The sequence below is a fragment of the Calidris pugnax genome, unplaced genomic scaffold (genome assembly GCF_001431845.1).
Source record: "Calidris pugnax isolate Ruff unplaced genomic scaffold, ASM143184v1 scaffold144, whole genome shotgun sequence".
NCBI classification, from domain to species: Eukaryota; Metazoa; Chordata; class Aves; order Charadriiformes; family Scolopacidae; genus Calidris; species Calidris pugnax.
The window spans coordinates 5,473,181-5,497,934 of record NW_015090911.1 but is presented as its reverse complement, the minus strand read 5'-3'; the positions used below and the strand labels follow the sequence as shown (position 1 = coordinate 5,497,934).

The following is a 24,754-nucleotide window of genomic DNA, read 5'->3' as shown; positions in this document are numbered from 1 at the left end:
GCATGTCCAGAGAAGGGCAACGGAGCTGGTGAGGGGTCTGGAGCACAAGTCTTGTGAGGAGCGGCTGAGGGAGCTGAGGGTGTTCAGCCTGGAGAAAAGGAGGCTGAGGGGAGACCTTCTCGCTCTCTCCAACTCCCTGAAAGGAGGGAGTAGCCAGGGGGGGTCGGTCTCTTCTCCCAAGGAACAGGCGATGGGACAAGAGGAAATGGCCTCAAGTTGCACCAGGGGAGGTTTAGGATGGGTATTAGGAAAAAATTCTTCACGGAAAGGGATGTCAAGCCTTGGAGCAGCAGGGAAGCATTGGAATCGCCATCCCTGAAGGTACTTAAAAGACGTGTAGATGTGGTGCTAAGGGACATGGTTGAGTGTTGGACTTGGCACTGCTAGGTTAACTGTAGGACTTGATGATCTTAAAGGTCTTTTCCAACCTAAATGATTTTGTGATTCTCCCATGTCATTGGCTTTGTGTGTCTGGAGGGGCTTCTCCACGTAAAGTGGTCTAAGAGATGTAAATGTCAAGCTCAGCAGCTTTCCTTTCAGCTGTGACTCACACAAGGTCATAACATGACCTCAGATCCCCACTCAAGCGTTTTGGTCCCTCTTTTGGCTAAAAGCACAAACAAAACCCAAAGCATCTCCCCAAGCACACCAATTCCTTCTCTCTCAGGAGGATGGCACAAACCCAGGCAGTGACTTGGGACGGGGGGCGCATGCTGCTGATCCCTGTGGCCTCCAGAAGCATCAGCTGCTGCTTTGTCAGCTTGAAAAATCATCTGTTTGTAGTTTCCTTGGGGTTGTCCTCAAATAGCAGGCAGGCTCACATCTCTGCCCAGCAGGGAGGACCAGGACAGCCGCCTGCTGCAGGTTGGGAGGAGAGAAGATTGAGATCTGCTGGCTCTCAGCAGGGCTGGTCCGGTCAAGTGATTTTTGAAAATAAGACTTTAAGTACTAACATGACCTCAGATCCCCACTCAAGCGTTTTGGTCCCTCTTTTGGCTAAAAGCACAAACAAAACCCAAAGCATCTCCCCAAGCACACCAATTCCTTCTCTCTCAGGAGGATGGCACAAACCCAGGCAGTGACTTGGGACGGGGGGCGCATGCTGCTGATCCCTGTGGCCTCCAGAAGCATCAGCTGCTGCTTTGTCAGCTTGAAAAATCATCTGTTTGTAGTTTCCTTGGGGTTGTCCTCAAATATCAGGCAGGCTCACATCTCTGCCCAGCAGGGAGGACCAGGACAGCCGCCTGCTGCAGGTTGGGAGGAGAGGTGCTCCTTGTCCCACATCCCTCTTTTTGGGGAGAGCTTGGTGCCACTCCCCATCCCCCCACACCTCTCTTTGGCTTAGTTTAGTGTATCTTTAAATCTTGTTCTCTCTGCTCATGGCTCTCTGGTGGCCGTGTTGCCCTTTCTTTTTCATGGCCAGCCCTGAATTTGGGATGTTCCCAGGGGGAGTCACACTGGTCCTCTTTATTCTTTCCACCAACATCTGCTCAGAAGGCTGCTATGAAGGCTGGTCTCATGGTACACAACCCTGCCTAGCTTCTCCTGGGCCAGGAGCTCCTCCTGCCTGGCAACAGCTCTTTTGGAAACCTCCACCATCTCTGTTACCCCGCGGTATTTCGTACAACACCTTGCTCTGTGGGGTCTGGTCCAGCCTTGGGCCCGTAGGAAACACACGCGTGCTGGAATTAAATCCTTCTACCGGAGGAGGAAGAGTGATGAAATAAAGAGCTGTTGTGGTTTGAGGAACCCACAGCAATTTATTGTTGTTTAGACAATTAATTATTCCATCACCTGATGAGCCTTCCCCGCACGGGAAGGGGAACTGAGGAAAAACAAAGAAACCTGAGGGTTGGAGTACAAATAGATTGAGTAGAATAAGACTAAATAATTAACTTTAATAACACTAAATGACCATTATTGATCCGGATACCAATATAAAATACAGAAGGACTACACCCAGGCCTGTTCCATCAGCAGAAGCTGTTCACTCCTGGCAGGGACAGCCAATGTGGGACCCTGCGAGCACTGCAGCTTCAGGGGGAAGGTTAGGGCTCAGGGGTCCAGCATTGGGGCAGGTAGTTCTTTGGACCACCATCATCAAGGGAGAGAGAGAGCACTACGCAGCAAACTATATAATTTATATTGCATGTGACATTCATGGTATGAAATAGTCCTGTTGGCAGCTTGGGTCAAGTGCCTGGGTCTCGCTCCTCCTCATCCCCACACCTGGCAAGGCTCAAAAACATGGAGACCTTGAAACCCACACCCCAGAGCTGGATATAAAGTGAATATTTTCACAAATTCAGACACTAGAGTCTTCCTGTGTTGCTCAAACCAGGACAAGAGCTTAGTGAGCACTTCTGATGGATGCTCCCAGTTTTTCCCTGGCACTCCTGCCTGGCACAGCGAGCCCCATCACCCCAGCCAGCAGAGAGGGATGGAGGAGTTTGGGTTCTCTGTCCTGCCCAGGCTTCCGGGCACTGAGACCCATTCTCCGAATCCATTTTATTTCCTTGAAACCGGGAGTAGAAAGTTGAACAGGATGTTCCTGCATTTTGCAACTGCCTTCAGGGTGACCACATTTCCTTTTCCCCAGGCCCCGATGAGCAAAGACGCAACACAAACCCAGAACTAGCATCGTGGGATTATCAGTAATAAGCTCATTTTGGAAGGACGTTTGTGCTCTTGGCTTCTGCCTGGGTCCTTCTCGCAGTCCTCTCTGACCGTGCGTTGCCCTGGCTGGAGCAAAGCTGCTCTGAGACACCCGGGGATTTCCTGCAGGTCCCGCTCCACCGTATCTCCACTTCGCTTTTTTGTTTTGTGGCCACCATCGCCCAAGTCCTTGGCTGCTCAGGGAAGGCCACATGATTAAATCCTTTCATTTATCGCAAATACCAGCCCTGTTCTTCCCCATTTCTTGCACCGGGTACAAACTCCTGAGAAATCCCCCCCACCCCTGCCACCCGCCCGTTCACACCAGTTCTCTGCCTCCTCTCATCCTGGCGCTAAGCCATTTCCTGAATTTCTCCCTCCTGATGTTATTCTTCTTCAGGCTTCAGCCTCAAGGTTGTGGCTTTTGCTTCCTTGCCCCGAGTTTCATATCTGCTCCTACCGTTGCTTCCTTTCTGCAGCCTCTTTCCCTCTGATTTTTTGCTGCTGGTGAGGCCCCACCTCGAGTGCTGGGTCCAGTTTGGGGCCCCTCACCACAAAAAAGACATTGAGGTGCTGCAGCGTGTCTAGAGAAGGGCACCGGAGCTGGTGAGGGGTCTGGAGCACAAGTCTTGTGAGGAGAGGCTGAGGGAGCTGGGGGTGTTCAGCCTGGAGAAAAGGAGGCTGAGGGGAGACCTTCTCACTCTCTCCAACTCCCTGAAAGGAGGGTGTAGCCAGGGGAGGTTGGTCTCTTCTCCCAAGGAACAGGCCATGGGACAAGAGGAAATGGCCTCAAGTTGTGCCAGGGGAGGTTCAGATTGGATATTAGGAAAAAATTTTACATGGAAAGGGTTATCAAGCATCGGAATGGGCTGCCCAAGGAAGTGGTTGAGGCACCATTCCTGGAGGTGTTCAAAAGATGTGTTGATATGTTCCTCAGGAACATGGTTTAGTGATGGCTTTTTTGTCAGTGTTGGGTTGATGGTTGGACTAGATGATCTTGAAGGTCCCTTCCAACCTAGATGATTCTATGATTCTATGTCCTGTTCCATGCAACACCAGCTGGTCCTCTCTACAGAAAACAATAGGTTGCACCTTCTGCTCGGGGCCCTGTATCTGCTTCAGGCTTCTTCTGGAGAAGGAGAGCTCATGGTCAGAGCTTCTCTTCGTATTGTCATAGCTCTTGTGAGTCCTGCTTTTGTCCCGGGTCTCCAAGGTGGTAAATCCTCTATAGCCATAGGGCAAAAATCCATTTTTTTTTGTGTCCTAAGATGCTTTTAGGGTAGAGTTAGTCAATTGTTGTCCTACATCATTGCTGTATGTATCTTTTCTTTCTTTTGTGTTTTGTTGTTGTTGTTTTTTTTTTTTAAGAAAGCATCAGTACAATATATCTTTTTAAGAAGTAATTTGAAGGAAAGCATTGGTCCTTCAGAAGTCTGTGGGAAGTGTGAGTGGCACTGTAGGGCTGGGCTGGAAGATGGGATTTGGCCCTGTGGGTGATGGAGGCAGGACCTCTCCATGGCTGAGGTGTTTTGGTGGGAGTGAAGAAGATGGCCCTGTGAGATGTATTGGAGGGCATAGAGCAGTGGCGGGGGAGGATCTACTTAGGTCAATGCTAACCATCTCCTCGTCTGCAGAAACTGTGAGGAGCAGTAGTAAGATGGGCTATATCTAGAGACTTGGAGTGCTTTTAGTGTTTTATTTCATTAAGTTAGAGCTAACAGCTAAGTCCTAGGAGGAGATGCTGTGTGCCATAGGGCCAGCTGTACTTAAGCCATGGGGCCAGCTGTACTTAGTCCAAGGGTGAGCAATAGGATGTGGTAGGACTGAGTTCTTTTGTTTTTCTGGAATTTGTGGAAGTGCTTGGTCCCAAATTGCCACCAATGTTCTAATTCTGGAGCCTCTCCCACCCCTGAAAGAAAAAGCTCTTAGTTCATAGAGAGGCACTTGCACACTTGCTGAGCAGTCGCTTAGTGCAAACACCACTAGAGGTGGCAGTGGATGTGGACTTCACTGACAGGGATGAGACTCCTGTTCTTGTGTTTTCAGAGTACGGATCTGACGAGCACAGTTGGCTACGACAGCATCATTCAACATCTGAATGACGGCAGGAAGAACTGCAAAGAGTTTGAAGACTTTCTGAAGGAAAGGTAAGGAGCTGCCTCTGAAAATGGGTTGGGTTGAGCCTGGGAAGTGAGGTGGTGGCTCTGCTTCTACTCCTTGTAGTCCCACTTTGGTTTCTGTTGCGTTTAACTGTCCACTGCCTCAAAACACCTTTGATTCTTGACTGATGAGGAACTCATTTTCTGACACTGCCCTCTCCTTGCACGGCCGGTGCTGCAGTATGAAGTCCATGTCCAGCAGTCCTCAGCTGTGAGGCAGCAATGATGCTCAGGGCTTGATGCTCACATTTTGAACCATCTGCTTAAAAGAAAGAGAAATCAGGAGTAGTTTAATAATTCAGCTTTACATGCTGCCAGATATCTGTACTGATGTGTTTGCAGCTGTTGGTGGCCTGCCCAGGCCACACGCTCTCCCATGAAGTTCACCTTGCAGAAGATCAGGTGAAGACCTTGGCAAAGGAGGGGCACGGCTTTGTCCTGAATTTGTGTTTGTACATTATGGAGAGACCACAGATTTTATGTTAGAAAGAAATAGTCGTATTAGATAGCACATTTATTAATCAGAGGAAATGACCTCAGTAGAGATTCTGTGGCTAAAAAGGTACGAGTGAGATGGTCTGGCCATTTATGGTTCCGGTTTGACAGTGGCTAAATATGAAGATCGCTGTAGAACAACCCTGTATTAATGTGATTTTGGTATTGAGAACTGGAGAAAACAAACCTATGTAAATAAGACTTGGTACAAAACAGCCTGGAGCAAGTGTAATGGGGATGAAGAGGAGGAGAACCTGTAGTTAAGTGTCTAATGAACCTACATCCGTCTAGGCTGTAATCTCATGTTCCAGGAAAATCTGAGCTTTCCAGCTGCCCGAGGAACTATCTACTGAACCCTGAGAACTGTGCCCCACTCAGCCATGGCAACTGAGAGAGTGCAAAAAGCTTCCTCCAAACCCTGTGCCCTGTTCCTCTTTGCTGTTGAAGGAGGTGTAGATTCCCACCGACGTGTCTACCCATAAGGAGATACAGAAGCTGGACCTGGACTTGCTACTGGCACCCTGTCCTGAACATGGCTCAGTTCTCCATGTACAGCACAGCTGTTCCACAGTCCCAGCCGTGGAGAACACGCCTGTTGGTTTTGATCCTCTATCTCCAAAGGAAGTTCATGGAAATGTTGTTAGAGGGGAAAAAAAAAGAGTTTATTTTTTCCATTTCCTGACGAGCTTTTGGAGTTTTTAAGGAGTTAAGTCAAGTGAACCCCATTGCCAAACTAGCAGTCAACAACATAGGCATCTGCATTAGAGATCTGGGCATTTAGGAAGCTATTTATTTTATCCAGTAGACCTTCTAATGCAAGACTCTAGCAGTACTCGTTTCTCTCTACTGACTGCAGACAACTGGGGCCAGATGGACATACCTACATTTGGCCCAGCAAGTCCAGTCCTGCTTGTCTGCACAGACTTCTTAGACTATAACACAAAGCCTTTCTTTCCATCCTTACTCTTTCTTCCAAGAGGGGAGGACAATATGACCTCTCGAGGGCATTATTTATGTTACCTCACAAGATGTGGCTTCTTCTTCAGGTGTTCTCCCTGAGAACCAGAGGTGGCCAGAAGAGAGTTCCTATTGCCTCTTTTTAAAATGAAATGGCCCAGCTTAGCCTTGGGGTGCATGTCTGGTGGCTGAGTTGTCTTTGGTGGCTCCCTTCTGTCATATTTGGTTTAAATTCAGCCAAATCAGATTCAAAAGTTCTTTTTGTGGATGGACTGACAGACACTGATGGCCAAGATGCCAAAAACGTGTGATCTCACAAGCCTTGTTCCCATGGGAAACTGACCTCAAACCTACACAGGTGACTCACCTGATGCATCTAGCTACCAGCTGCACTGGCTGCTTAGCCCTCCATCTCCTCAGCACAGGAAGGACATGGACCTGTTGGAGCGGGTCCAGAGGAGGCTACAAAGATGCTCCGAGGACTGGAGCCCCTCTGCTGTGAGGACAGGCTGAGAGAGTTGGGGGGCTTCAGCCTGGAGAAAAAAAGGCTCTGTGGGAGGAGACCTTAGACCCCCTTCCAGTCCCTAAAGGAGATACAGGAGAGACGGGGAGGGACTCTTGACCAGGGAAGGGAGCCATAAGATGAGGGGGAACAGCTTTAAACTGAAAGAGGGGAGACTGAGATGAGATATGAGGAAGAAATTCTTTGCTGGGAGACCCAGAGAAGCTGTGTCTGCCCCGTCCCTAGAGGGGCTCAAGGCCAGGTTGGACGGGGCTTTGATCAGCCTGGTCTGGTGGGAGGTGTCCCTGCCCAGGGCAGGGGGTTGGAATGAGATGATCTTCAAGGTCCCTTCTACCCAAACCTTTCTATGATTCTGTGATCCCTTGTCGAGGTGGTCCTTGCACCCCTTGGCCATGGGGAAAGCAACACATTGGGACCACAGACACAGCAAAACAAATTGTTTTCACTAGAAGGGCAATGGCAACCAACAGCGTTCCTTCAGCCAACCATCTACAGTTGGTCTGCAGCAGGGCAGAAGATGAGGCAGGTGTTAAGAGTGGGTCTTGGCCTTTGCTGCGAACAAGTATCTGAAATGAGAACTTCCTCTCATTTCTCTCTTTCCTCAACAGGGCAATTATAGAAGAAAAATATGGCAAAGAGCTGATTAACTTGTCTAAGAAGAAGCCCTGCGGGCAAACGGAGCTGAAGTAAGTTCAGAGACCTGTGTGTATTTTGCTTTTATGTGTTATCCTTACCTGGGGCAACGAAGGAGGAGGATCAGGAAGGAGGGTGTGAGAGACAAAACAGTGTTGAAACGTGATTGAGATGCTGCTGGAAGATGATCTGAAATCAATCTTGTGAATGAACAATGCACAATTCATTGCCAATAATTGAACTCCACCAAGTTCCCACCAGCCGTAGACTAACCAAAGTATCGTGGATGCTCAGGGGAGATGTGGGCTGGTGGTTCAGCAGAGGTGGTTCAGGAGAGACCTTGGAGTCTCTCCTGACTGTTTTTGTGGCCGGAGAGAAGTGCAGGTACTTCCTTGACTCAAACTAAGCAAATTTTGAAAGCCCAGCATGTTATCACCCTGAAGGGATGCTCTGGCTGCTGTGGTTGGCTCCTTGAGTGGGTCTCCATTTCCCTGGGGACCCTTGGCACATGCTTTGTTTCTATACTTTATACACGCCCAGTCTTATATTCTCTGATCATTTATTTAGTTTTATATTAAGGTGTCACATAAAAGTTTCTTAAATCTTTACTGCGCAATATTAATAGGAAGAAAAAAAGTCCCTTACACTTCCAACCGCTGGCCAACGCACCATGCAGGAGGTGTTCATGTGTCCCAAATGATGCTTTTTGGAGGTTGCCTTAAACATTTGTCATGAAAATCAGAATTTTTAACAGCATCCAGTGTTCAGAAAGATGTAAAGTAGGTCTCAAACCAAGTGAGCGGTGTTATGCTGGCCTACAGGGAAAAAGCTGGAGGTGTCAAGAGGGTAAATAAACCTGCTTCAAGCTGCTTTGGCCAACACTGAGTGAGGGACCTGGTGTGTGGTTTGGGAGAGGTGCTCTGCTGATGCCTGCACTGACAGGGCCATGCTTGCCCACTCTTTTTAATGCTCTGCCTGTTTTTCAGCACGCTGAAGAGATCCCTGGATGTTTTCAAGCAACGTAAGTGATTCCTCTTCTTTATGTTTGGACACTTGCCAGCACCAAAGCCTGCAGGCAACTGCTTGGGAAGAAGATAGCAGAGAAACCTCCAAAACAGTGGGGTGCTAGGGTCAGGCACAGGCTGTCGTCCTGGACTGGCTCAGTTTGGCACACAGGGTTTGGGACAGAGTGCTCCAGGGCATGGGTGGGAGAGGAGACCCATGGGGCATCCCTTTAGGGATCTCTTGGGTTTTTGGGGCTGGCTGCAGCTCAGAACATTGCATTGTACCTCAGAAGCTGTGTGTGGGAAGCTCATCTGGAGTTCGTTGGACTGTCCCGCCTTGCCCTCTTCACACATATAAGCAGCAATTTGCACCTCTAGTGCTGTACCCAGTTTGGGGCCCCTCACCACAAAAAGACATTGAGGTGCTGGAGCGTGTCCAGAGAAGGTCAATGGAGCTGGTGAGGGGTCTGGAGCACAAGTCTTGTGAGGAGAGGCTGAGGGAGCTGGGGGTGTTCAGCCTGGAGAAAAGGAGGCTGAGGGGAGACCTTCTTGCTCTCTCCAACTCCCTGAAAGGAGGGGGTAGCCAAGGGGGGTCGGTCTCTTCTCCCAAGGAACAGGCAATGGGACAAGAGGAAACGGCCTCAAGTTGCACCAGGGGAGGTTTAGGATGGATATTAGGAAAAATGTCTTCATGGAAAGGGTTGTCAAGCCTTGGAAGAGGCTGCCCAGGGCAGTGGTGGAGTCACCATCCCTGGAGGTATTTAAAAGCCAGGCAGATGTGGTGCTGAGGGACATGGGTTAGTGTTGGACTTGGCACTGCTAGGTTAGCTGTTGGACTTGATGATCTTGAAGTTTTTTTTGCAGTTTAAGCGATTCTATGATTCTAATTGGGCCATCTAAAAGACGATGTTCTGGCCACTTTACATTGTCCCTTCAACGCCATGTTGCACAGCCCGCTGGGGTACAGGCAGGCAGTGCCCTACCTCGAGGGCCAGCGCTCTGCTGTCCCATGCCGTGTCCACCCTCCACCCCAGCCGGGTTTGTCTGCAGCCCTGTCCCTTGGTGGACCTCCATAACAAGCCTCAGCCCTCGTAGCAGCTGACTATTAATAGCTGCGGGTGCAAAACAAGCCCTGGGGGTTGCATTGTGAGCTGCAGTTTGGCCTAGCTCCCATGACGTGCTGGATGGGGGGGTGTTTCATGGTGTGGCCACTCGCCTTCACCAAGATGAGTACTTTTAGTGGTTTATTAGTGAGTTATTTTAGTGTTATTTTTTTCTCTGCGCCCCGAGCTGGTTGTCTGCTAGCCGGGGCCAATGCTTCCTTCAGCCAGCTGCTGCAGGGTGTGATGTGTGGGACGTGCCTGAATTCATCTGGACGAGGGGTGGACGTGACCGTGCTCGTTTGAATAACTCCTCTTGATGGGATTTTTCTTAAACTGAAGGGCAGGCCCCGGCAGGACTGGTTCTGAATAGACCCTTACTTAGCCAAGTGGTGGTTGGAGGCTGCTTCTTTCTACACTTTAAAAGAGCTGGTGCTTTTGCATGTTTCTGCAAAGAGGTGTATGGTATGGGGTCGGTTTGATGTCAGCTGCAAAGCTGACTTGAGCAGCAGAGTCTTTTAAAGTAAATATATATAGAGTATATATATATACACATGTATGATTCTACTGCTCTACTCAGCTCTTGTGAGAGATGAGTACTGGAGTACTGCATCCAGCTCTGGAGTCCTCAGCACAGGAAGGACATGGACCTGTTGGAGCGGGTCTAGACGAGGCCACAAAGATGCTCCAAGGGCTGGAGCCCCTCTGCTGTGTTCAGCCTGGAGAAGAAAAGACTCTGGGGAGACCTTCAAGCCCCTTCCAGTCCCTCAAGGGGCTCCAGGAAAGCTGGGGAGGGACTCTGGATCAGGGAGGGGAGGCATAGGATGAGGGGGAAGGGTTTGACCCTGAAAGAGGGGAGATGGAGATGAGATGTGGGGAAGAACTTCTTTGCTGTGAGGGGGGTGAGAGCCTGGCCCAGGGTGCCCAGAGAAGCTGTGGCTGCCCCATCCCTGGAGGGGGTCAAGGCCAGGTTGGAGGGGGCTTTGAGCCTCCTGGTCTGGTGGGAGGTGTCCCTGCCCAGGGCAGGGGGTTGGAACTGGATGATCTTTAAGGTCCCTTCCAACCCAAACCACTGCATAATTATATATATATATATTTAATTGTTTTGTCTTTGCAGAGATAGACAATGTGGGGCAAGGTCACATCCAGCTGGCACAAACCCTGCGGGAGGAAGCAAAGAAAATGGAGGACTTCAGGGAAAAGCAGAAACTGCATCGGAAAAAGGTCAGGCGCTGTGGGAACACGTCTCTTCTCCATGGGGTGTCGATCCTGCCCTGGTGATGGGCTCCTCATGGCCAGTGTCTCCTGCCAAGCCCAGCCCCCTCCGTGCCCCTGCTGCCTCGAGGTCCCCAGCTCCTTCCTACATGTTGCAACCGTGTCGGTGAACTGTGGGGCAACCTCCAGCTTCCTTCTTCTCACTGCCGTGTCTTCTCCTCTGGGGGCATTTTGGGGCCAGTTACAGCAGAGGCTGAGCTCTAGGGATGCCAGCCTCAACCAGGGATGTTTTTAAAGTGTATATATGGTGCTGTAGTATCTCCATATGGTCTGCTAAAACTTATTAACTCATGGCCTGAGATTCCTTTGTCTGGAAAATGAGGGAAAACTGTTAGAGCCAGGGGCTGGTGTGGACCTAGCAGAGGGGAATGGGCTTCCAAATTTTGCCAGATCCTACGGATTTGAAACAGTGCTATATATTACTAGGAATTAATTTGTAGAGCTCCTTTTCATACACGTGGAGGCATATAAGACATATAGGTAGAAGAAGAAGCATATAGTTATAGATAAAAGATAGAAGCATATAAGATGTGTTTTGTGAAGATGCTTTGGGTGGATGAAGGTGCTTAAACACTTAAATCTCAATCTGGTCCATGTCTCTTCCTTTCCTGAGCCACATAGTCCATCCTGTGCTTCGATGGTCAGTGATATGCTGACTCTGGGTCTGTTGTCTTCACAGATAGAGCTGTTAATGGAGGCGATTCACAAAAACAGGAATCTGCAGTACAAGAAGACCATGGAGGTAGACCAACCATGCTGCTGTTGCTTACCATGTGGTTTTGTGCTGCTAATGCATCCCCACACACACGGTGCTGGGGCGGAGTTAAACGCGAGGGTCTTCCTCCTCTGCTGCAACTCTTGACCTTCTGTCTGCACGAGGGTTATGCAGGGTGTGCTCAGAAAATCTGAAGGGTACGCCAGACTGGTGGTAGCCCTGCAGGGTTGGATACGAGTGATTTAGATGTCATGGATTCGATTGCCATGAACTTTTCATCCCAAAAGAAGAGCAGCTTGTCTTGTGAGGTTGGTTTTGCCCAAGCAGTAGGGCATCTCATAGAATCATAGAATGCTTTGGGTTGGAAGGGACCTTAAAGATCATCCAGTTCCAACCCCCTGCCCTGGGCAGGGACACCTCCCACCAGACCAGGTTGATCAAAGCCCCATCCAGCCTGGCCTTGAACCCCTCCAGGGATGGGGCAGCCACAGCTTCTCTGGGCAACCTGGGCCAGGCTCTCACCACCCTCACACCAAACAAGTTCTTCCCCACATCTCATCTCCATCTCCCCTCTTTCAGTGTCAAACCCTTCCCCCTCGTCCTATGGCTCCCCTCCCTGATCCAGAGTCCCTCCCCAGCTTTCCTGGAGCCCCTTGAGGGACTGGAAGGGGCTTGAAGGTCTCCCCAGAGCCTTCTCTTCTCCAGGCTGAACCCTGGAACTCTCTCAGCCTGTCTTCCTAGCAGAGGTACTCCAGCCCTCTGATCTGGGACCTTCCTAGCAGAGGTGCTCCAGCCCTCTGATCTGGGACTGTGCGTGCTGTCCCCTGTTCTGCTGGCAGCCTGCACCCACCTCTTCACTCATAGGCTGTGCTTTCCTCCAAAGCCTCCCCTGTGAGCTCTATTTGCATCTCGTTGCTTTCTGACGCGCTCCTGTCCCGTTTGGTGTCTCTCCTAGGCCAAGCGGCTCTACGAGCAGCGCTGCAGGGATAAGGACGAGGCGGAACAGGCCGTGCACCGCAACGCAAACCTGGTGACACAGAAGCAGCAGGAGAAGGTACGAGGGGCAAGGTGGCCATGGGGCAGGGGTGAAAGAGGCGTCTCTTCTTGCCCCATGGCTCTTCTCCCAGCTCTGGGTTTTGGGGTGAGACGGGAGGGCTGGTGATGTTCCCCACTTGGGCTGCAGTGCTGTCAGAGACGCACCAGGGCTCTCCACTACCATGGGGTGAGACGGGAGGGCTGGTGATGTTCCTCACTTGGGCTGCGGTGCTGCCAGAGACGCACCAGGGCTCTCCACTACCTTTCTTCTCTCTCCCATTTTTGGCAGCTGTTCCTGAAGCTGGCTCAGACAAAATCAGCTCTGGAGGACTCTGGTGAGTGTGGAAATGCAGCATTTGGAGGGTGAGGGGACTGGTTCCTGGGGCAGGATTTTGTGAAGCCATGGCACGACTCTTGGGCAAGATCCAGCTCTTGGGTCAGGCTTGTGACACGCTGGTCCAGGTTGCCCAGAGAAGCTGTGGCTGCCCCATTCCTGGAGGGGTTCAAGTTTGGATAGGCCTTTGAGCAACGTGGTCTGGTTGCGTGTGTCCCTGCCCATGGTAGGGGTGTTGGAACTGGATGGTCTTTAGGGTTCCTTCACCCCCAAACCATTCTATCATTCTTTGATTGTATCCCCAAGATATTGGAGGTGGGTACTTACCCTGAAGAAGCCTCCATGGCCCCATCAAGCTAGTCCCACCATTTCCCCATGACATGACCCTCCACCTTGCTGTGTGGCTCAGAGTCCCCTGAGTCAAGCTCACACATCACTGCTCCTAGCTCCCTGACGTCCACGTTGGACTTCACACATCACCTTCTACCAAAGAGGTTTTTTTTTTTACTTAATGTTAATCAGATGGCAATGTGATTTATCTCACAGACAGGAGTTACCAGCAGAGCGTCACCACGCTGGAGAAGATCCGGGAAGAATGGCAGAAAGAGCACATCAAAGCTTGCGAGGTAAATGCCCTGAAACACCTTTAGGTGGCAATGCGGTCCTCTGGATGTCCATCCCTTGCTGCGAGTGTCAGAGGGAGTGCAGGTTTGCCCTCTCTGTGTTCCCCTGGCAGTGAAGGAGCAGGATGTGTTTCAACTCATGTTATGTGTGTCCCCCACTTGGCTTCTGGACTCGAGCTCCCACCGCTGTATTTTTATTTCTATTTGTTTTCTTCCACCACCGTTGAAAATCGGCAGAGTCGATGCACCAAGTGGTGACATTCTTTGCTGATTGCCTGCCTGCACGCTTGGTGTGGCCATCAGGAACAGTCACAGCCACGGCCACCTCTGCACACCCAGTGAGCGGAGACCAATTCGTGCTGTGGCTGCACCACCAGCCGGCAGACTCTTGAGGTTCTGAAAGACTTCAGATGACTTTGCAGCAGGGGCTGCTGTCGGGCTGGGGATGTGGTCTGGTAGTTTCCCATGCACCAGGAACCCTTCCACTTGCATCTGACGGACCACACGCTAGCGTGGGAACCCCTCCGAGGGGTTGGATTGGCCTAAAGCAGGATGGCTCATCACCAGGGGATCTAGCAAGGATTTTTCGCACGTGCTGGGGAAGTCTGGAGCTGGTGGTGAGAGGACCACGCAGCGGCTCTGCTGCTGACCTCTGTCTTGCAGCCACCCGTGATCTGTGATCAAGGGATGGACAAGGGACTGCAGAGGTCCAGGTTTCATCCCGGGCCTGCTGCAAGCTTGCAGAAGTTTCTCCCGTCCCCAGCCATGCCAATCCCTTCCCAAGCTATTTCTCCTCAGGCCTCCCTTTTGCTTTTTCCTTTGGAAATGGAATTTGCTGTCCGCTTCTTGCGGCGTGTGTTGGTGTCTCAGTGCTGGTCTGCTTTTGGTGTCTGGGGTCTCCTAAAGCCTCTCTGGTGGTGGGGTGTGGGTAGTTTCAGTTCTGCAGATGGATCACGTGGAGGTTTTCCTCTTGTGGTGTTGCAGAGGCCGTAACTGACAACAAGCGCATACGTACAGGTCGGATAAAAGGTTATCTTTCATGGAAATGCATTAAAGCACTCCTGTTGCTAACCTCCCTGATGAAGAGTCCCTCCCGATCTCTCCTGTAGCCCCTTTATAGACTGGAAGGGGCTCTGAGGTCTCCCTGGAGCCTTCTTTTCTCCAGGCTGAACCCCCCAACTCTCTCAGCCTGTCTTCCTAGCAGAGGTGCTCCAGCCCTCTGATCTGGGACTGTGCGTGCTGTCCCCTGTTCTGCTGGCAGCCTGTACCCACCTCTTCACTCATAGGCTGTACTTTCCTCCAAAGCCTCCCTTGTGAGCTGTATTTGCATCTCATTGCTTTCTGACGCGCTCCTGTCGCGTGCGGTGTCTCTCCTAGGCCAAGCGGCTCTACGAGCAGCGCTGCAGGGATAAGGACGAGGCGGAACAGGCCGTGCACCGCAACGCAAACCTGGTGACACAGAAGCAGCAGGAGAAGGTACGAGGGGCAAGGTGGCCATGGGGCAGGGGTGAAAGAGGCGTCTCTTCTTGCCCCATGGCTCTTCTCCCAGCTCTGGGTTTTGGGGTGAGACGGGAGGGCTGGTGATGTTCCTCACTTGGGCTGCGGTGCTGCCAGAGACGCACCAGGGCTCTCCACTACCTTTCTTCTCTCTCCCATTTTTGGCAGCTGTTCCTGAAGCTGGCTCAGACAAAATCAGCTCTGGAGGACTCTGGTGAGTGTGGAAATGCAGTGTTTGGAGGGCAAGGGGACTGCTTCCTGGGGCAGGATTTTGTGAAGCCATGGCACGACTCTTGGGCAAGATCCAGCTCTTGGGTCAGGCTTGTGACACACTGGTCCAGGTTGCCCAGAGAAGCTGTGGCTGCCCCATCCCTGGAGGGGTTCAAGTTTGGATAGCCCTTTGAGCAATGTGGTCTAGTTGTGTGTGTCCCTGCCCATGGTAGGGGCGTTGGAACTGGATGGTGTTTAGGGTTCCTTCCCCTGGTTGGAACTGGATGGTCTTTAGGGTTCCTTCACCCCCAAACCATTCTATCATTCTTTGATTGTATCCCCAAGATATTGGAGGTGGGTACTTACCCTGAAGAAGCCTCCATGGCCCCATCAAGCTAGTCCCACCATTTCCCCATGACATGACCCTCCGCCTTGCTGTGTGGCTCAGAGTCCCCTGAGTCAAGCTCACACATCACTGCTCCTAGCTCCCTGACGTCCACGTTGGACTTCACACATCACCTTCTACCAAAGAGGTTTTTTTTTTTACTTAATGTTAATCAGATGGCAATGTGATTTATCTCACAGACAGGAGTTACCAGCAGAGCGTCACCACGCTGGAGAAGATCCGGGAAGAATGGCAGAAAGAGCACATCAAAGCTTGCGAGGTAAATGCCCTGAAACACCTTTAGGTGGCAATGCGGTCCTCTGGATGTCCATCCCTTGCTGCGAGTGTCAGAGGGAGTGCAGATTTGCCCTCTCTGTGTTCCCCTGGCAGTGAAGGAGCAGGATGTGTTGCAACTCACGTTATGTGTGTCTCACACTTGGCTTCTTCACAAGCTCCCACCGCTGTATTTTTATTTCTATTTGTTTTCTTCCACCACCGTTGAAAATCGGCAGAGTCGATGCACCAAGTGGTGACATTCTTTGCTGATTGCCTGCCTGCACGCTTGGTGTGGCCATCAGGAACAGTCACAGCCACGGCCACCTCTGCACACCCAGTGAGCGGAGACCAATTCGTGCTGTGGCTGCACCACCAGCCGGCAGACTCTTGAGGTTCTGAAAGACTTCAGATGACTTTGCAGCAGGGGCTGCTGTCGGGCTGGGGATGTGGTCTGGTAGTTTCCCATGCACCAGGAACCCTTCCACTTGCATCTGACGGACCACACGCTAGCGTGGGAACCCCTCCGAGGGGTTGGATTGGCCTAAAGCAGGATGGCTCATCACCAGGGGATCTAGCAAGGATTTTTCGCACGTGCTGGGGAAGTCTGGAGCTGGTGGTGAGAGGACCACGCAGCGGCTCTGCTGCTGACCTCTGTCTTGCAGCCACCCGTGATCTGTGATCAAGGGATGGACAAGGGACTGCAGAGGTCCAGGTTTCATCCCGGGCCTGCTGCAAGCTTGCAGAAGTTTCTCCCGTCCCCAGCCATGCCAATCCCTTCCCAAGCTATTTCTCCTCAGGCCTCCCTTTTGCTTTTTCCTTTGGAAATGGAATTTGCTGTCCGCTTCTTGCGGCGTGTGTTGGTGTCTCAGTGCTGGTCTGCTTTTGGTGTCTGGGGTCTCCTAAAGCCTCTCTGGTGGTGGGGTGTGGGTAGTTTCAGTTCTGCAGATGGATCACGTGGAGGTTTTCCTCTTGTGGTGTTGCAGAGGCCGTAACTGACAACAAGCGCATACGTACAGGTCGGATAAAAGGTTATCTTTCATGGAAATGCATTAAAGCACATGAAGTTGAGGTAAACTACACACCAGATTTCGGAAGACTTGGGTTTAAAACTGCTTTGGAAAGGGCTGGGCAGGAAAGAAGGAGAAGACCAGTTGATGCACCTCAGGTTTTATGCGTCCTCAGAGCTTTTTTATTGCTCTGTACCTGTGAGAGGGAAGTGAGCCGGAAGCCCAGGACCTTGAGATGCCTAGGGAATGCGCGCTGCATTTAGGAAGCTGGCTTGGTCAGTTTCCTAATCAGAGGGACTGGTTTGCCAGATGACCTCTTCCACATCAGTCCTGCAGACCTTCCCAAGCTTAACTTTCATCTTTGAAATAGCTGGTTGCATAGGTGGATGACTTCTCCTCCAGACAAGCTGGAGGGCTCATGGTTTCCATGTTTCCTACAGGAGACCACCACCTCCTGCTCCTCCCTGAGGACAGTTGTCTTTGTAGTGGCACTTGGGCATGAGAAATATTCAGGACAAAAGAGCTTTGCTCTCATTTTAAAGACATTAGGGCGGTTTTGTCTGTGTCATTACAGTTCTTTGAGACTCAGGAGAGTGAGCGGATCAGCTACTTCCGCAACGCCCTCTGGCTTCACGTCAACCACCTCTCCCTGGACTGTGTCCGGAAGGACGAGGTACGTCAAATGAAAATCTTCATTTTTCTATTCAGAAAGCAGAGACCAATTCTCTTTCCTCTGCACTGAGCTGTGTTGTGTCTGAGTTGGGTTGTGGCCTTTGATGGGCCACCAGACACCAGCATGAACATGCAGGCAGAAGGTTTTGGCCAGAGCTCTTGCAGATGAGGTCTCCTCTGAGATTCCCACATTTTTTGAGGGTGGTGAGACACTACCCCAGGTTGCCCACAGAGGTGTTAGATGCCCCATCCCTGGAAACATTCCAGGTCAGTTTGGATGGGGCTCTAAGCAACCTGATCTGGTTGGACATGTCCCTGCTCATGGCAGGGCCGTTGGACTAGCTGACCTTTAAAGGTCCCTTCCAACCCAAACCATTCTATGTTTCTGTGATTCCCCTTACGATTGAAGCTGTGTCCTGGGTGAGCGCTGGGCTTCCACCCCGTGTGTAATAAACAATTGGGAAAAAACCTCTTGTTTTTTCACCTGATGTTTTGAAATGCTTTTCATTTCCCTTTTGCAGAAATACGAGGAAGTCCGCAGGAGTTTAGAAATGTGCAGCATTGAGAAGGATATTGATTTTTTTGTCAATTTACGCAAAACTGGAAGTTCGGCCCCAGGTAAGAGCTTGGTGCTGTCTCAGAAAGTAGCGCTGACTTCCTTGTGCTCCCCATGGAGCCCCTGCTCTGACCAGCATCAGTCTGGATGCAAAAAATCATTGATTTTGCAACGTTCTTCCTTTAATTCACTGGCAGGCAGCACTAGTCTCTGCCACTTATCACCAGCTCCTGAAGAAAATCTCCCCTTTTCTGTAACTTTTAATGTCCCGGTCAGGCATTTCCCCAGAGAGAGGAAAGACTTAGCAGCTGAATGGGGGGCTTGGGAAGTGGTTTGTGCTTATAAAAAGGTCTGTACTTTACTACTGTTAACTTTTCCTAGCTCCTGTTGCTTATGAAAACTACTATAACACACAGAGAAATGCAACTCCTGTGAGAAGCCCAGTTCCTGTAGCTATATCAAGGTAAGGCATATTACCTGTACAATTATAATTGGTATTGCAAATGATGCCCTCCAAAAAAAAAAAAAAAAAAGCCATTTTTTTGTCACTTTCAACCTGTTGGAGGCTTGATTTGGGAGTATTAGAGGAAAATATTTCCCCAGCTACGTGGTCCAGCACCCTCTACAGCAGGAGTTATGCCAATGTGCTGCCTATTAGAAGATCTCCAAGGACTCCCTCAAGCCCAGTCAGAGGTTTCTGTTCCCCCTTTTGGGGTCATTTCTCCCTTCTCACTGATGGGAATATTATTCTGAAAGTGCTTGTGAGGGTATGCTAATTTTTATTTCTACTGAGCGTCTTCGAGAAGTCCTGTGCATTTTGGTGAGGAGCTGCAGTACTCAGACAGCAGGAACGCAGGAGAGCCTGGGGGAATCCTGAGCTTCACGCCTTGCTCTCTCTGGGAAAAATCTGAGCTCCCTTTCAGAGCAGCCTTTGATAACCAGTTGAAACCTTCTGGGCTTCCCTGCGTGGCTCTCCATGTCGTCTGTCTACCTGAGGAGAGATGGATCAGTTAAAAGCGTGGGGAGTGTGGAACAGCAGAGCTGAATTCACTCCTCTGGGAGAGGGCAGGGAGGACAGGGTGAAGGATGCTTCTGCTGGGGGGAAGATGAGGACTCAGGGCTAAAGACTCCTGCTAAAGATGAGTGTGCCGCTTTGGCTGTCACACTGGGAGAGGAGTCATGCCCAATTATGGCTTCCTGATGTCTCACTCTGGGCAGAGGCATGTAAAAAGGCATGCCCTCAAGCTTGCTTGTGAATGTTTCCTCAACCTAGTGCCCCTTGGTTACTTTTTCCTCTTGCCCACCATATCAGCTTCCATTCCCGTGTTCGCCTAGCAGGGTGTTGGTGGTGAGCCCACCATGACATGCCTTGGTACCAGGTCTCCATAAAGCCGAACCTCCTCTGGGAGGCAGCTGGGGAGCGCAGACACAGGGTCACAGGAGTCCTGTGGCCATGCAGATCCTCAGCTCTGTGTTTCCTTCTGTGCAGGAGGGGACCTCTACCCACCCCGACCAGCGCACCAGGTGAGTGAGTTGCTTTGTGGGGCTTCTGACCCCACAGAGGATCGTGCTGCTCTTGCTCTGCCCCATCAGGTCGTGATCTTTAGCTCTCTAAAGGGACTGCTTTAGGTGAGGCTTGTGCTGTAAGTCTGATTCCCACTGAAACATGCTGGGAAGCTGCGTGCTGACTTTGGAGGCAAAATTTCAGCCAGGAGGAGATCTGATCAAAGCCTTCCGTGCTGGCATTTCTGAAGCTTAAGGATGTCTAAGCTTGGAATCCCAACAGTCTCTGCAGTTCAGGCCCTCCTCTGCTTCAGCAGCATGGGCTGTATCATTCCCAGTGCCATGGCAGTGATGGGATACTGCAGCGGGACTTGGTAAAATGAGGTCCTGCTTTGGCTTTTTGGGCAAGTCAAGTCATCTCTTTGGGCTTCATTCACCCCTGACTCCCATCCCTTTAATACGGGTGGCCAAAGCATGGTGTTTCTGTCCCATGGAGCATCTCGTAGCGAGCACTTCTCATGAGCTGACCTAATTTTTTTGCCCTCTGTGTTTCAGGCGAGCCTGATTACGCCACAGTTGATGGCTACAGCTTGATACATCACTAATAGCCACAGTAAGTACTCCCATTTAGTGAAGAAATGATTTAATATGAGATGCAGCTACACAGAGGGTGGGAAAAGAAAGGCTACTGGTTCAGGGATGGCATTTTGAGGTGATCAACTGGGAGTGAGGATCACGCCAGCCCTCCCCGTCGCTTGTCTGAGCTGGAGCTGTGGTTTAGACGTTGTCAATCCTGTTCTGTAGGTTCTCCAGGCAGAAGACACTGTTGGTCTGGGCCCTGTGGCAGAGTTGGCGTTTCCAGTTATTCCCAGCCACACAGAGCTGAAGTGCTTCTCCGTTTTAAGAAAATATTTGCAAGCTCTGATAATTCTTTGTACATTCAGAATGTGCCTACTAAAAACCTGTGCCTTTGATCAGCGAACTGCTCGGATGGATACCCCACCTTCACACCCAGGGGAAGGAGAGGAATGTGAGTGATGGACTCTGACACAGGGCCACCTTCTGTGTTGGAAGAAGTTTTTGACTTGAAGCGCAGCCGTCTGGGAGAGGCTGGAGCCTCCATCGTATGCGCCGAGGGGAGCGCTGCACGATGCTTTGGGCACGCTGGCTTGTGCTCAGGGCTTACGTACCCCGCTCGGACCTCAGGTTACACTTCCTGCCTGTTTCTTAAGTCTTTCGTTAATGGGGATTAAACTTGTAATTTAGATTTAATTTCAGTCACGTCTGTCAGGGAGCTTACTCAGAGAAGCTCCAACCGTTACGCAGTGCGTCTGGCTTAGCTGTAGATGTGCTCCAGGCTTAAGAGCCACCACAAACCTGCTGGGAAGTCCTGCACCTTATAGCATTGTTGGGGATCTGAAGAAGTCGGTCGACTCTTCTAACCGCCTCTCCAGTGAGGGGCTCGTGGCTTTTTAGGCTGGCTCATGGTATAGCTCGTCCCTGCTAGGCTCTGGAGACCCCCATTTGATTAACTTCTGGGAAGCCCCAAACTTGGATTCATTCTGGCTACGCACCACTGGAAACAAACTTAGCTACTAACGTTGGCCTGGAGCCATGAAACTCATTTCCTGACCAGGTCTCCTCAGAGTTCATGCCCTTCTTGTTACCATATGTAACAACCATACTCATGTATGGCTTTGATTCAGAACTCACGTGCCTCAGGGCTGCTGGTCTCTCTGAAGTCCCTGTGTGCAACGCTGCTTAACAGCTCCGCAGTGCCTCATGATATGGGGCGCAGGGACGCAGGACTTGGGGACGAGGACGCAGTTTTGCTGTCTAAAGGTCCTGCCAGGCGGCTAATTTTTGAGCAATGGGAAGTTGCTAGTTGTATGATGTTCTTCAGACTGAATCTGTGTGACTTCGGTGTGCAACTAAGCCCACCGGTCCCCAGGGCTTTCACTGTATTTCCTTGTGCAGAGCAGATCATGGTGAGCTTTAACATCTGTCCTGCTGCATTAGAATGAACCATGCAAAGTGCAGGTCAGGGAATCAGTTATCCTATTTCTTTTCTGAAAGACCAAGCGTACAAATATTCATCTGAAGGAGCCTGCTGTAGTCTTAATTCTTTAAATACATATTTTAAAAATAAGTTTTGAGACTCCTGTGCTGGATATGTGTGTTGTTTTTTTTTTTTTTAAGGTTGACACATTCCCTTTCTGTCTGGGCTGGGGCTGGTACACCTTCAAAGCAGTCTAGGTTGTTCAGGTGGTGTGAGTTGCCTCTCCTGGAGGGAAGCCTAGAAGAGCTTATCCTTCCTCAGTACTTGGAAGAGATCACACCAGGAAAGGCTGGCACGAGAACAAGTCCTTGTGATTAGCCACGAGCTACAGACCACACAGGGCTTTTCCCCTGGGAGAGTTATCTACTCTACAACCACAGAATCATAGTATGGTTTGGGCTGGAAGGAACCTTAAGAGATCATTGAGTTTCATCCCCCTGCCCTGGGCAGGGACACCTCCCACCAGACCACGTTGCTCCAAGCCCCTCCAACCTGGCCTTCAACCCCTCCAAAGATGGGGCAGCCACAGCTTCTCTGGGCAACCTGGGACAGGCTCTCACCACCCTCAGAGTGAAAAATTTCTTCCTGAGACCTAATCTAACTCTTCACTCTTTCAGTTTGAAGCCATTACCCCTTGTCCTATCCCTTCGTAAGAAGTCCCTCCCCAGCTTTCTTGCAGGCCCTCCTGTGATACTGGAACGGGCCCTAAGGTCTCCCCACAGCCTTCTCCAGGCTGAACCCCGCCAACTCTCTCAGCCTGTCCTCACAGCAGAGGGGCTCCAGCCCTCCCAGCATCTCTGTGGCCTCCTCTGGCCCCACTCCAACAGGTCCACGTCCTACTTCTGCTGGGGACTCCAAAGCTGGATGCAGTACTCCAGATGGGGTCTCTCTTGCAACAATACATTGTGTGGTTTCTTTATTAGGATTTTTCAGCTGACTGAGCACAACAGATGATACTAGGCTTTTCTGGATGCAGATGTCCTCTGTTGTCCCTTCCCACGCGCCCCACAGGGAGAGAGATACAACAAACGCCTTAATAAGACAACTGCTATAGTAAGACAGAATAAGAAGAGGAATAGATAGCAAGTAATTCTCACATCCCTTCAGACGTTGGGTACCCCATCTTCAGGCAGAATCCAACAGAGCTCTCCTTCAAGGTAATATATAAATTACTTAGAAGAAAACAGCTGCGTTCCTGAAAGATGTTCACATGAGACTATGTCTTGCTGCATTCTAGGCAAGGTCAAGCAGATGTGGCAAGGGCTGGTACCGTGGGGTAGCATGCTTCTCAAGCCCCAAGTACAAGGTCTGGTAGAGCAGATATGGCCTGTTCAAGATCCTTGAAGATCTTGACTCCTTGACTATGATGTGTTCTGCAAGGTGGGCCTGAGCTCTGTGAGGGTTCACTCATCTGGGGACTGGGAGAAGTCACTTCTGCTTGCAGTGAGGCTTGGACTCGGTTCCAGCCAGGGTTCCCTGGGGACGGCTGGGTGCCTGGGCCAGGATGAGAAGGGGCAGTGGTGCCTGGCCCCCAGGCTGAGCCAGCAGCCCTGCTGTGGCTGGCGGGACCTCAGGCACAGCAGGGCAGGCTATCTGCTCCAACGGTGCTTCCAGGTCCTGCTACAGTGCAGGCAGAAGAAACCTCACACTCCCCAGCTGAACAGTGGGGTCTTCACTTCTCACCTCACATTCCCTCTAGCAGCAGTCTGGCCTCCCCACAGGTCCTTACAGGGGAGCCCGACCTCCCCATAGATCCTTATGGGGCAGCCTGACTTCCTCCCAAGCTTCTATTAAGAACTCTAAGCCCACAGGTTAGACAGGGGAGCCCAGCCTCCCCCCAGGTCCTCACAGGGAAGCCTGGCCTCCTTGCAGGGGAACTTGGCCTCCTCCCAGGCCCTAGCGGAGGAGGCTGACATCCCCACAGATCCTTACAGGGGAGCCTGATCTCCCCACAGGCCCCTATGCAGGAGCTTGGCCTCCTTGCCCATCCTTATAGGTGAGCCTGCCCACTCCTACCCTCCTTCCCTCCCCTTCCCTCTACCCCCAAGCCCCTATGGAGGAGATTGTCGTCCCCCTAGATCCTTATAGGGGAGCCTGACCTCTTCCCAGGCCTCTGTGGAGAAGCATGACCTCTTCACAACTCCTTACAGGGGAGCCTGATCTCCCCACAAGCCCCTGTGGAGGAGCCTGGCCTCCTTGCCCATCCTTATAGGTGAACCTTACCCCTCCCGGCACCTAACCCCAAGCCCCTCTGGAGGAGACTGTTGTCCCCTAGATCCTTAGAGAGGAATCTGGCCTCTTCCCAGGCTCCTATGGAGAAGCCTGGCCGCCCCATAGATACTTATAGGAGACCCTGGCCTCCTCCCAGGCCTCTGTAGAGGAGCGTGACCTCCTCACAGCTCCTTAAAGGGATGCCTGATCTCCCCACAGGCCCCTATGGAGGAGCCTGGCCTCCTTGCCCATCCTTATAGGTGAGCCTTAACCCTCCCGGCACCTAACCCCAAGCCCCTCTGAAGGAGACTGTTGTCCCCCTAGATCCTTAGAGAGGAGTCTGGCCTCCTCCCAGGCTCCTATGGAGAAGCCTGGCCTCCCTAAGGAGAAGCCTGGCCTCCCCATAGATACTTATAGGGAAGCCTGGCCTCCTCCCAGGCCTCTACAGAGAAGCACGACCTTCTCACAGCCCCTTATTGGGGAGCCTGGCCTCCTCACAGGCTCCTATGGAGAAGGCTGAACTCCCCACAGTTCGTTCTAGAACACACAGGCCTCCTCCCAAGCCCTTAAAGAGGAGGCTGGCCTCCTACAGCGCCTTATACGAGACCTTGGTCTCCTCCCAGGCCCCTGTGGAGAAGCCTGACCCCTCCACCGACCCTTACAGAAGAGCCCGACCTCCCCCCCACTCCCCAGCCAAGGCCGCGGCCGCGGGCGACGCGGTATGTCCCTCCGTCCCTCCCGTCCCCGCCGCGCTGCTGATTGGCTGATGCGCGCCTAGGGACCCGCCCCTTCCGGCACTGCCCCGAGCCGCCGCGTCGGGCGGGGGCGCAGCGCGGGGCCATGGCCGAGGCCGTGAGGGCCCCCCGCAAG

General features: G+C 51.5%; 2 protein-coding genes across 2 annotated transcripts in view; both read left to right on the top strand.

Moving 5' to 3' along the window:
• Positions 1-4,428: 4,428 nt before the first annotated feature.
• On the top strand, positions 4,429-21,277 carry PSTPIP2 (proline-serine-threonine phosphatase interacting protein 2). Its single transcript, XM_014949372.1, has 15 exons — positions 4,429-4,455; positions 4,702-4,802; positions 7,398-7,475; positions 8,409-8,443; positions 10,644-10,750; positions 11,481-11,543; positions 12,472-12,570; positions 12,841-12,886; positions 13,432-13,511; positions 17,458-17,556; positions 18,077-18,173; positions 18,493-18,574; positions 19,601-19,635; positions 20,170-20,227; positions 20,419-21,277. Exons 1-14 carry the CDS (start codon positions 4,429-4,431, stop codon positions 20,217-20,219), a joined length of 999 nt encoding a protein of 332 aa, XP_014804858.1. The 3' UTR covers positions 20,220-20,227; positions 20,419-21,277.
• A 3,113-nt stretch (positions 21,278-24,390) lies between these two features.
• Positions 24,391-24,754, top strand: part of EPG5 (ectopic P-granules autophagy protein 5 homolog (C. elegans)) — a 62,986-nt gene continuing 62,622 nt past the window's right edge. Inside the window, exon 1 of the mRNA XM_014949371.1 lies at positions 24,391-24,603. Coding sequence (XP_014804857.1) covers positions 24,391-24,603 — 213 coding nt within the window. The remainder of the gene's footprint in view (positions 24,604-24,754) is intronic.

What these genes read in the sequence shown, in the direction of transcription:
- PSTPIP2 (XM_014949372.1), top strand. Translation starts at nt 4,429, where the DNA reads ATGGGGCCAGCTGTACTTAGTCCAAGG. An exon ending in GAAGACTTTCTGAAGGAAAG is followed by an intron (nt 4,803 to 7,397) that starts GTAAGGAGCTGC and finishes TTTCCTCAACAG; the next exon opens with GGCAATTATAGAAGAAAAAT. An exon ending in CACCCCGACCAGCGCACCAG is followed by an intron (nt 19,636 to 20,169) that starts GTGAGTGAGTTG and finishes TCTGTGTTTCAG; the next exon opens with GCGAGCCTGATTACGCCACA.